Source organism: Schistocerca gregaria, chromosome 1 (genome assembly GCF_023897955.1).
Source record: "Schistocerca gregaria isolate iqSchGreg1 chromosome 1, iqSchGreg1.2, whole genome shotgun sequence".
Taxonomy (NCBI): Eukaryota; Metazoa; Arthropoda; class Insecta; order Orthoptera; family Acrididae; genus Schistocerca; species Schistocerca gregaria.
Genome location: NC_064920.1, coordinates 692190593 through 692202720, shown reverse-complemented (window position 1 = coordinate 692202720; position 12128 = coordinate 692190593). Strand labels below are relative to the sequence as shown.

General features: G+C 46.7%; 1 protein-coding gene across 3 annotated transcripts in view; it reads right to left on the bottom strand.

Moving 5' to 3' along the window:
* LOC126364640 (tyrosine-protein phosphatase non-receptor type 13-like) overlaps nt 1-12128 on the bottom strand; it is a 729752-nt gene that overhangs the window by 229956 nt on the left and 487668 nt on the right. For all 3 annotated transcript variants that reach the window (XM_050008074.1, XM_050008072.1, XM_050008073.1), the window contains exon 2: nt 383-802. In XM_050008074.1, coding sequence (XP_049864031.1) covers nt 383-802 — 420 coding nt within the window. The remainder of the gene's footprint in view (nt 1-382; nt 803-12128) is intronic.

Genomic DNA, 12128 nt, shown 5'->3' with positions numbered 1-12128 from the left:
ACGAGTAGTGCTCGGGTAACGAAATGGTATGGCGACCGCTTGCGATAAGCGGGAAATACGGGTCCGAGTCCAGGTCCGGCACAAATTTTCATTGTCATACATTATACAGCTTCTGGCTATCCATAATTGCAACTCCGAATACATTTGATGAATTAGCCAGACTCGTGCTCATACGGAGGCGTACCAACAATTGTTCTTTCCGCACACCATTGGCGACTAACAGGACAAGGAACAAATGACAGTGGTACACAAAGTATCCTCTGCTACTTACCAAAAGGTGGCTTACGGAGTACAGAAGCAGATGTGAATGAAAGCCGGTGACAGAACCGCTAGTGGTGAGGGTCGTCTTTCGCTTTAGTGTGTGATGGGGAGGCGCACTCACCGGTGTTGAGGAACGGGTAGGTGGCGCAGTGGCAGGTGGCCTGCTCGCCCTCCTCCTCCTCTTCCTCCTCCTCCTCGTCGTCGTCATCTTCCTCGTCGTCGGGCGACCGCTCGGAGCCGTAGCCCTGGTCGAGCCCGTTGCTGGCGTCGTTGCAGTCGAGGTGGTTGGGCAAGGAGCCGCAGAGCGCGGCGCGGTCCTTGCAGAGCTTGCCGCTACGGCCGCCCCCACCGCCCCCGCAGCTGCGGCCCCTGGCGCCGGGGGCGGGCCCCGCGGCGGAGGCGGCTCCGGCGGCGGTGGCGGCGGCCGCGGTGCGCGGCAGGGAGCCCGAGGAGTGCGCGCGCCGCCCCGCCAGGCCCGCCGGCTGCCGGCTCGCGCTCGATCCCATCGCCTCGCCGCCGCCTACATCGCACCCGCCGCAACCTGCAACACACCACCACTCACTCAGGCTCCCGCTGCAGAACAAGCGTACAGCTTAAACCTAACACAGCTCGTCCGTGCTGTATGCGGTCCAGTATTGCTTTAAGTAAATAAAGCCGCATGCCATGATCGGCTGAGACCCGATAGAAGAGCTAATAGGAAAGGCTTGTCTTCCTTCGCGCACAGTGGCATCTTTCATCCGCTTCAAAGACACATGTAATCAACAGAGAGGCTATCTATGCATTACAGCGCTCTGGTGGCAGTAAGGAGTAACACAGGCTGTCGTATTTTATAATTTCAAGTGAACCGAATATTTCAACTGGACAGATGCTGCAAATCACGTGTTTCTGTCATCGAAATGTAAATTAAAAGTATTTCGGTTGATCGTAAAACATATATAGTGTATGAAACTTACTGGCAGATTAAAACTGTGTGCCGGACCGAGACTCGAACTCGGGACCTTAGCCTTTCGCGGGCAAGTCCTCTACCAACTGAGCTACCCAAGCACGACTCACGCCCCGTCCTCACAGCTTTACTTCTGCCAGTACCTCATCTCCTACCTTCCAAACTTTACATAAGCTCTCCTGCGTACCTTGCAGAACTAGCACTCATGAAAGAAACGATATTGCGGAGACATGGCTTAGCCACAGCCTGGAGGATATTTCCAGAATGACGTCCCGAGTCCGAGTCTCGGTCAGGCACACAGTTTTAATCTGCCAGGAAGTTTCATATTAGCCCACACTCCGCTGCAGAGTGAAAATCTCATGTATAGTGTATGTCAACGTACGATTCTATTAATCTTAGTACTGATTCGGTAGGAATGTCGCTCTTTAGCTAGGTACTACCACGTTTTCACATGTAACATTTCTTATACATAACTGTGGTTTTTGCCAATTTTCTACATAGTATTTTCTGGATCTTCATGGTCATATATATCTGCCAGACGACTTTATTAATATATAATTCTCTACTGCACTTAGTTTGTTTCAGTGTGTCCACAGTACACGTCTGTCCGGAATAAAATACCTGTTAAACGATAACTACAATAGGCATGTGAACTACGCATGTATATAAATTCTAAGTTAGTCTTTACTTTTTGTATAAAATTCTTCTAAAAGCAAGAAGCTGACAACTATCGGTAACCAACAAACTGGGAAACAAGTGGCAGCCTCGGGTCTTCTGGTAAATGTTTATTTCTGAGAAGCAAAAATCCTACGCAATATAAGATGAAACATGAAAGCCCTATCTTCCATTAGAACTGCTGAAAGCCACACAAAAAATGTGAATCTTTGCCGGTCGTTGTGACCGAGTGGTTCTAGGCGCTTCAGTCCGGAATCTCGCAGCTGCTACGGTCGCAGGTTCGAATCCTGCCTCGGACATGGATGTGTGTGATGTCGTTAGGTTAGTTAGGTTTAAGTAGTTCTAAGTATATGGGACTTATGACCTCAGATGTTAAGTCCAGTAGTGCTTTAAGCCATTTGAACCATTTGTGAATCTTCAACAGAAACCTCTAGCCCATAAATCTGGAATTGTCCTGAACAGCATCGATAATTGAGCCTTCTAGTCATATATCAAACTATTTATTTAACGACTACTATAGTCTGCCGGCCGGGGTGGCCGAGCAGTTCTAGGCGCTACAGTCTGGACCCGCGCGCCCACTACGGTCGCAGGTTCGAATCCTGCCTCGGGCATGGATGTGTGTGATGTCCTTTGGTTAGTTAGGGACTGATGACCTCAGAAGTTAAGTCCCATAGTGCTCTCAGAGCCATTTGAACTACTATGGTCTGCTTTCTCCATAAATACTAGCGACCTATATAAATACATTTCTTTGGTAGATACGTAAGACAGAACTGCCCTACAGCGAATCCCGCTATACGTTATCGAAATCAAGGATGTCATAACTGTAAGTAGGAGTTAAACTGAAATTCTCCAGTATCTATAGGATAGGATACATTGGTAATGACACAAATACGTTTGTTTACATCAAAGTACCTGAATAATGTGGCAGCTCGCAGATCCCAAACATCTCGTTTGAGATGCCACTGAAGACGAAAAACGCTCTGTATATTTGGGAATTATTTCCGGAAACATGTCGGGAGGGCAATAAATAAAGAAAAAATTCCGACTGACAGTAGCTAATGTTACTATATGGCGAACAAAACTGTATGATTCTGAGCTAGCAGACGACTATATCGCTCAACATGGCGTTTCAAAATATGGCGGCTAAGTTTTCAATTGGCTTCAAATATGGCGGTCCCTTGACTGGCCTACGTTTTTTTTTACGTAGTCGTTGATTCGCGACATGTGATATCCGTTTGTTACATATACCTGTTGAGTGAAGATAATTGCAATGGATGTGTGCGAATAATGTGATGTCATGTTTGTGCTGTATGATGATGAGAGGGAGGAGAGGATGAAGCTCGGTATGGGAACAAAGTCGCCACCTGTCTAGTTGTATCAAGTGGACTCCCGTAGTCCCCATCCGACAAAAGGATCGTCATTAAGAGTGTCATCTCCCCTTGTCACCATTATAGGGTTCGGAGACGTTCGAATTTTTTCCACGATTCTGACGCAAAGTTTGTCGGCAAAATCCTGATGGTGAAAATTTCTTACAGGTCCAGACTTCGAAGCAACTACCTCTGTCAGGAGTTCCACCGCACAGGCATATGTTATTCCTTATGACGACAACCGCAACAAGTCACAACGGTGTTACCGGTTTGCTCATCTGTCAACAAATAAAAAACAGGGACAATGAATTTGTTGGAAAATCTATAAGATTTGCCTTGTAACTACGTAATTAAAAAAAGAAGAATAACATTATATGTAAATGCTCATGTTGAAACGGTGACGTAACGTTCCCGTCGCGTTGAAAACATAGCGATAGGCCAATACAGAGAGTGACAATTATTGAACTATAGTTCTAGGCGCGCAGTCCGGAACCGTGCGACTGCTACGGTCGCAGGTTCGAATCCTGCCTCGAGCATGGATGTGTGTGATGTTCTTAGGTTAGTTAGGTTTAACTAGTTCTAAGTTCTAGGCGACTGATGAGCACAGAAGTTGAGTCCCATAGTGCTCAGAGCCATTTGAACCATTTTTATTGAACTATATGAAATAAAATCGTCATAACTTCTGAACTGTTTGTGTTTGAACGTTCAAATTGCACAGTTGGCCGCGGAGCATGAGTGGACTTAGTATGCACATCTGCACGTGCCTTGCTGCTGTCGTCGGTCACTTGCACGTGAAAATGTCACGGTACAGCATGCTTGAGCGTATAGCGCTTGTGAAGGCCTACTATGCGAGCAGTAACAGCCCAACTGCGGCTCGGAAAAAGTTGCGACCGAGTTGAAGCTGAAGACAATCGGTCCAAGTGTGATAACAATCAAGAATTTGTTTCGCAAGTTTGAGAGAACGGGTAGTGTTCGCAATGCCAAGCGTTTGCAATGTCGATCGTACAAAAAGGATTAAAAAGCCTCAAAGCGAGAAGACACGAACTGTGTTGCAAACCAGCTCCAGGAAATCGATCAGACGAGCTGCACAACAAGTGTGAATCAAACGAGAGACACTGCGACGAATTATTGTTTCAGACCTGTATCTCTTCCCAATGCAGAATTCAAACTCATCAGCCATTAAGCTCCAGGGACACGGAACAACGATTGTGTTTCGCTAACACTATTGTACACAGAGGTGACGGACAGTACTTTGATGTAAATATGATTTGATTTAGCGATGAAGCACACTTTCATTTGGATGCGTTCGTCAATAAGCAAAACGTGCGCATTGGGGGGCCTGAGAATCCGCATTTCGCGAGTGAGAAGTCTCCCTCAGCTTTAACGGGTGATTGTATGGTGTGCAATGTCCACTCACGGAATAATCGGTGCGATATTCCTTAATGGCACGCTGACTACCGAACGGTATGTGAAGGTTATGGAAGATGACTTCATCCCTATTATCCAAAGTGACCCTGATTTCGACAAGATGTGGTTCATGCAAGACGGAGCTGGACGCCACCAAAGCGAGAGTGTGTCTGATGTCCTGCAGGAGCACTCTGAGGCCCGCATTCTGGCTCTGGGGTACCCAGAGGCCACTGGCATGCTCGTCGATGGGCCGCCATGTTCTCCGGATCGGAACACATGCGACTCCTTTTTGTGGGGCTATATTGAAGACCAGGTGTACAGCAATAACACCAGAACCATTGCTGAGCTGAAAACAGCCATTCAGGAGGTCATCGACAGCATCAATGTTCCGACACTTCATGTCATGCAGCATTTCGCTATTCGTCTGCGTCACATCATCACCAATGACGGCAGGCATATCCAACGTGTCCTAACCTAAATCCGAATAGGCTTTACACGTTGAATAATGTGTGTGAAAGCCGTAATTTGTAAGTAATTTTGCGTTTTTTGATATACTTCAATAATTGTCACCTTGTAGAAGCCAATATTTTATCTGTTTTGCCTAGTCATACGCCTACATTTACGGAAGAAATATCCAATTCGAGAGAGTATGGTTGACGCGATTTTTAAAGACTTTTATACAAATTTAAAATAATTTTTAAATATCAGCATACGTATAGTGGGCAGTAGGTGACAGGATACTATGGGTACAGCACTTGATGATGCATTAAACAGGGTAATTATTGCGTATGAGTAGTAATCAAGCATCATAGAGTAGAATCAAAAGTAATTATTTGGGAACTATATTTGTTAACAGAAGTATAGTTTTCACTCCACCTATAAAACCATGACGTTTGCCTACTGTTGCCAATACGTTTGTTCACAATGCAACAGGAGCAATGAGTCGACACCTGCAACATGTACTTTTAGCGATCATTTCATTCGTTTTATCATTACGTTGCGTGTTTTTATATAGTCTTTAACGAACTCTTTTCTATTCTTTTTTATCCACTGACAGCTAATCATGACCGACAGACGTATTTCCAAATCTATCCAAGGGTTTTTATTATGACCATTAAATTCTACTGAAGTAGTGTGTGTGTGTGTGTGTGTGTATTGAACCAGGGACCTAGGAACGACGGAGAGGCTTTGTCCCGCCGTAGCCCTCAGTGGTTCACAACCCCACAACAGGCCACAGCAGTCCACTCACCCCACCGCCGCCCCACACCGAACCCAGTGTTGTTGTGCGGTTCGGTCCCCCAGTGGACACCCCCCACCCCCCGCCTCCCTCCCAGGGAAAGTCTCGTAACAGACGAATGTAATAGCACAAATGTTTGCGTGGTAGAGTAATTATGGTGTACGCCATTATTGTTCTTAAAATGTGTCAAAGACTTTTCAGAAATGTTACGCATAGGGGAACAAATCCTTTGCAGATGATAGCACTATTGTAACTACAAATAAAAAGCCAGAACGCCCCGATCGGGGAAGCAAATGAAGCTGCACATACGAAAAACAATGAGAACGAATTTTAGTTTGAAGAGGGGGGAAACAATACCGTTACATGAAATGTGGATGACATTTCCGCAAGTTTTTTAAAGAAATTAGCGTAAAGAAAATTATAACCAAGAGTGTTTTGTTCTTCAAGTTCTGTCGTCAATGTGTAAAAGTAAGTGCCTCAAAAATGGGTTCAAATGGCTCTGAGCACTATGTGACTCGACATCTTAGGTCATAAGTCCCCTAGAACGTAAAACTACTTAAACCTAACTAACCTAAGGACAACACACACACCCATGCCCGAGGCAGGATTCGAACCTGCGACCGTAGCAGCCCCGCGGTTCCGGACTGCAGCGCCAGAACCGCGCGGCCACCGCGGCCGGCAGTAAGTGCCTCGTTGATGCTAATAGGTTTAATAGCAAAGGAGTAATAAATTCAAACGTCTTGCATGATGCGTCAGTATCTCACGTATCTCAGTGTTTATGACAACATATCTGCTGAACTATGTGTCGAACAATGACATAATTCTTCTGGTTTATACAGTGGTGCATGTGAATACTGTCTGCAAAATGTGTCACGAACATAGTCTTCAGTAAAGAAGAAAAAAATTAAAACGTAATGTTTCGTGAAGCAGTTTTATCGCATGAACAGCGAAAACGTATTAATCGATAAACTTCTTTCCTTTTATTACTTTGTGAGCGTCATTGGCAAGGAAAAAAATTTCTTAATAGATGGAAATTATGTGCAAAGTTTGTTGCAAGTGTATAATTGTTCACATTCTCAAATAGTGGATGACTGAAGTACAGGCTTTCATGCCATGTGGGTTACACAGCTTTTTCAACCAAAACTCCACCCCCTTTGATACGTAGGTGGTTCCTTACCCCACAGCGATGATTTCCAGACAATAAGTGATATGTGTACCAAGTTTTGTTGAAGTCGATACAGTGATTTAGAAGGATATACGGAACGCACACACATACAAACAAACGTACATATATACGTACAACTGTTTCTGTGATATGTATGGAATATGAGTGCCATGGTAATAAAATCGGAGAATTAATCATTATTTGGCAAATGGTCTCCTATTAGATTCAGGAAGTAACAACATTCTCTGTTTATCTATCCAGAACAACTTTAAAGAAACTCCGAATTTCGCAGAGGGAATAATTGTCGACTGCCTGTGTCCGCCGATAACTTTTCCCCACTGGAGCTTAGCTCCTGCATCATTAGCGATCCTGACGCAGCCGTAATGGCTGAGGCATCAAGTGTTTCCGTTAATACAGCGAGGAAGAGACTAAGCATCTCTCTCCCTTCAGCACGGTAAAAAGAGTTGTCCTTTCTTGTCCAGCTAATTGACTTGGGGATAAGTTGGCGCCCCTTAATGAGCTGCTTCCAGAGAGAGACCTCGAAGAGAGAAGGGTGCGCCTACCGCTTTAACCCTCCGCTCGGGCAGAGCAGGGACTCCACACGAACAGACGCCGGGCTGATGGCAAGCGCCTTCTTGCGGGATATCGGCCGCCACCCGGCTTCGGCCATCCATCTTAGCCGCCCTGCCGTGCTCTCACGAGATCGCGCCATCCTCACCCCCGTACCCATCGCGAGGAGAAAACGCTGAATTTCAGATTTTCTTACGGAAGCCGCTTGACATGTACGGAATTGCGAACCTCGCTTGCACCACGCAAAGTTGGCGGCAGACTCGCGGAGTCGTCGCCCCAACAGCCCAACTTTAACCCCGGCGCTGCTCTCGCTGTGCAAGACTAGCGGCCGCTGCTACGGCCAACTTTCATTCGTTTTGACAGAGGCGAACACAACAAAGTGGGAACCCCAGCGTGCTGCTATGCAAACACATAGTTGCTCATTCCGTGAGGAAGCAACCGGTTGTTATACACTCTTGGAAATTGAAATAAGAACACCGTGAATTCATTGTCCCAGGAAGGGGAAACTTTATTGACACATTCCTGGGGTCAGATACATTACATGATCACACTGACAGAACCACAGGCACATAGACACAGGCAACAGAGCATGCACAATGTCGGCACTAGTACAGTGTATATCCACCTTTCGCAGCAATGCAGGCTGCTATTCTCCCATGGAGACGATCGTAGAGATGCTGGATGTAGTCCTATGGAACGGCTTGCCATGGCATTTCCACCTGGTGCCTCAGTTGGATCAGCGTTCGTGCTGGACGTGCAGACTGCGTGAGACGACGCTTCATCCAGTCCCAAACATGCTCAATGGGGGACAGATCCGGAGATCTTGCTGGCCAGGGTAGTTGACTTACACCTTCTAGAGCACGTTGGGTGGCACGGGGTACATGCGGACGTGCATTGTCCTGTTGGAACATCAAGTTCCCTTGCTGGTCTAGGAATGGTAGAACGATGGGTTCGATGACGGTTTGGATGTACCGTGAACTATTCAGTGTCCCCTCGACGATCACCGGAGGTGTACGGCCAGTGTAGGAGATCGCTCCCCACACCATGATGCCGGGTGTTGGCCCTGTGTGCCTCGGTCGTATGCAGTCCTGATTGTGGCGCTCACCTGCACGGCGCCAAACACGCATACGACCATCATTGGCACCAAGGCAGAAGCGACTCTCATCGCTGAAGACGACACGTCTCCATTCGTCCCTCCATTCACACCTGTCGCGACACCACTGGAGGCGGGCTGCACGATGTTGGGGCGTGAGCGGAAGACGGCCTAACGGTGTGCGGGATCGTAGCCCAGCTTCATGGAGACGGTTGCGAATGGTCCTCGCCGATACCCCAGGAGCAACAGTGTCCCTAATTTGGTGGGAAGTGGCGGTTCGGTCCTCTACGGCACTGCGTAGGATCCTACGGTCTTGGCGTGCATCCGTGCGTCGCTGCGGTCCGGTCCCAGGTCGACGGGCACGTGCAACTTCCGCCGACCACTGGTGACAACATCGATGTACTGTAGAGACCTCGCGCCCCACGTGTTGAGCAATTCGGCGGTACGTCCACCCGGCCTCCCGCATGCCCACTATACGCCCTCGCTCAAAGTCCGTCAACTGCACATACGGTTCACGTCCACGCTGTCGCGGCATGCTACCAGTGTTAAAGACTGCGATGGAGCTCCGTATGCCACGGCAAACTGGCTGACACTGACGGCGGCGGTGCACAAATGCTGCGCAGCTAGCGCCATTCGACGGCCAACCCCGCGGTTCCTGGTGTGTCCGCTGTGCCGTGCGTGTGATCATTGCTTGTACAGACCTCTCGCAGTGTCCGGAGCAAGTATGGTGGGTCTGACACACCGGTGTCAATGTGTTCTTTTTTCCATTTCCAGGAGTGTATTTGACATTCACACGATTCAAAAATGGCTCTGAGCACTATGGGACTTAACTTGTGAGGTCATTACCCCCTAGACCTTAGAACTACTTAAACCTAACTAACCTATGGACATCACACACAGCCCGCATCTCGTGGTCGTGCGGTAGCGTTCTCACTTCCCACGCCCGGGTTCCCGGGTTCGATTCCCGGCGGGGTCAGGGATTTTCTCTGCCTCGCGATGGCTGGGTGTTGTGTGATGTCCTTAGATTAGTTAGGTTTAAGTAGCTCTAAGTTCTAGGGGACTGATGACCTAAGATGTTGAATCCCATAGTGCTCAGAGCCATTTTTGACATCACACACATCCATGCCCCAGGCAGGATTCGAACCTGCGGCCGTAGCGGTCGCGCGGTTCCAAACTGTAGCGCCTAGAACCGCTCAGCCACCCCGGCCGGCTCACACGAATCAATCTTTTTTTGTGTATGAGCATAAGCAGTATAGTCCTTTAATAAAATCCGAAATAAATGGCATTAAAAGTGTCTCCCAGATAAGCTCTGGATCTGCTTGTCCCAGACGATTATTTGTTGATACACTGTCTGATTAAAACTACAGCGTTATGCAGACAGCATGTGACAGACTTTAGTGACATGTATTGTACTACATGCACATGACTAGCATAGACTGTAGCCCCTAGAACCGCTCGGCCAAAACATTGTTCTATACTTTCGTGCTGCTGGTACTGACTATTCCGGTCTACTTCACGTAAAGAGTATAAACTATCCTTTTATCTCAGTTGTAACCACATTGTGTAATAGGTAAAACCATTTTGTTTCACATCATCAAAAGCTTTCTTCAAATCTATGAAGGGAACGTATGCTTTCTAGTTTTGCCCATATACGCCTTTGTTAAGTGTCGTAATAATATTGCTTCTCGAATTGTCTGTTTCTCCTAAAACCGAACTTATTCATTTGTGGTCTTCCTTATTCCATCCATTTTTGATAAAGTTCTCTTGTAGGTACTTTGATGCATGTGAAGTTACACTAACTGTGTGGTAATTTTGACACCTCTCCACTCTTGGCTTCTTCAATAGCATAAATTTCACTCAAGAGCTCTCTCTTCTTGCTCCGCTCTTTGCCTCACAGTCCATCAGAATTACGCTTTTCATAAATATCCGGACTTTTGTTCCTTTCGAGTTCGTACAAACTTTTTTGGAATTCAGAGGTACGGGGCCAGTTTTCAATTGGCCTTATTTTTGCCGCCGAACTATAGAGTTACTCCAAACATTATTTCAATGTTCTAGCCTTATTTTCTACTTCCTTCGCTCTATTACCATTTAATCTCTGAGCACCATACTCCTCGTTCTGCGCTCCTTAAAGAGACGTTTTACCAGCATTCGTGCGCTATCTACATTATCCTGTTTCAATATTGCATTTATCATGGAATCTTGCTTCCATCCAAGCTTCTTCTTAAACTTTTCGACATTTCATGTCAATTTTATTGCTGAATGTAACACCTCCTTTGAATTTTCAGTGAATCTTTTGCCCCGTGTCCTGCAAGGTCCTTCTCCTTCGTTCTTGAAGCTTCCGTGGCATCGAGGAAAATCCCACAGGTTCCGCAGCCAGAATCCTCTTACTATTAAAGACGGGTGGTGCTCGAGGCAAATAAGCGAGATCTCGCTTTAGAGATCTATTACGACAATTTTACTACTGGGTCGAGCAACACTTACAAAAGCAACCTAAATACGGGTCGACAGCCTATTTACGACCCGCAAATCAGGGTTAAAATTTTCAACAATAAATATCCACGTAGCAATCTAACTGCTTCCAGAAAGATTCCGAGATTCCACGACTGGACTGGAAAATGAGCACCGCAAACAGTTCATACACCGCCTCCAGCTGATGCTGAGCAACTTCCGCTCACCGTCTCCAGCGAAAACAAGGCAGGATAACAGTTCCAGTCAGCAGGGGAAAAAGCCTCATAAATAAATAAATGAAAATAAAAAAATTGAAGTAATTTATTTTCTTCGGATAAACCTCGCCAAACCTGCCTCGTTCGCTGAACATAGACGTCTAGCTAGCTACTTGGTCTAATGTAAGGCCTCTGCCTAACGGGTAGGTGCACTAAGCCCATGCTGTTCTGGGTATCCAAAAAATGATCAGAACCCGGCGACCACGTATGGAAATGCACTTAAGAACGTTTTTAGCAGGTAGATGGACACAGCGGCACAGAAGCGTATGTTGAACAGTCTGTTCTTGCCCGCAGTCACATTGGGTTTTGTTTACTTCAACGTATCCCCATTTTGCCTGGTTAACACGTGATCTGCCCACTCCTGAACTCAGCATATTGAAGGACTTCCAGATTGGCCGATTCCCATCATTACCAGGGGATAAATATTCTGAAAATATTTTCCAACCAGGAGGATGGAATGTCTCAGCCCTCCATAGTTGCAGCCTCGCTTCTTCATCAGTTGTAGTTAGTTTCAGCCAAGTTCTGAGGAAACTTTTCCTTGAATTATTCGTTGTGGGTAGGGTTGTTGCCCATGCATGCGATGTGTTCTTTCCTGCTCCAATTTCATTCTTTCTCTGTTTGGTGCTAATTCTCTTCTAACAGCAGGTGGTGCAATTCCTGCAAGGTTGTAGAGCCATTCGACAGTAG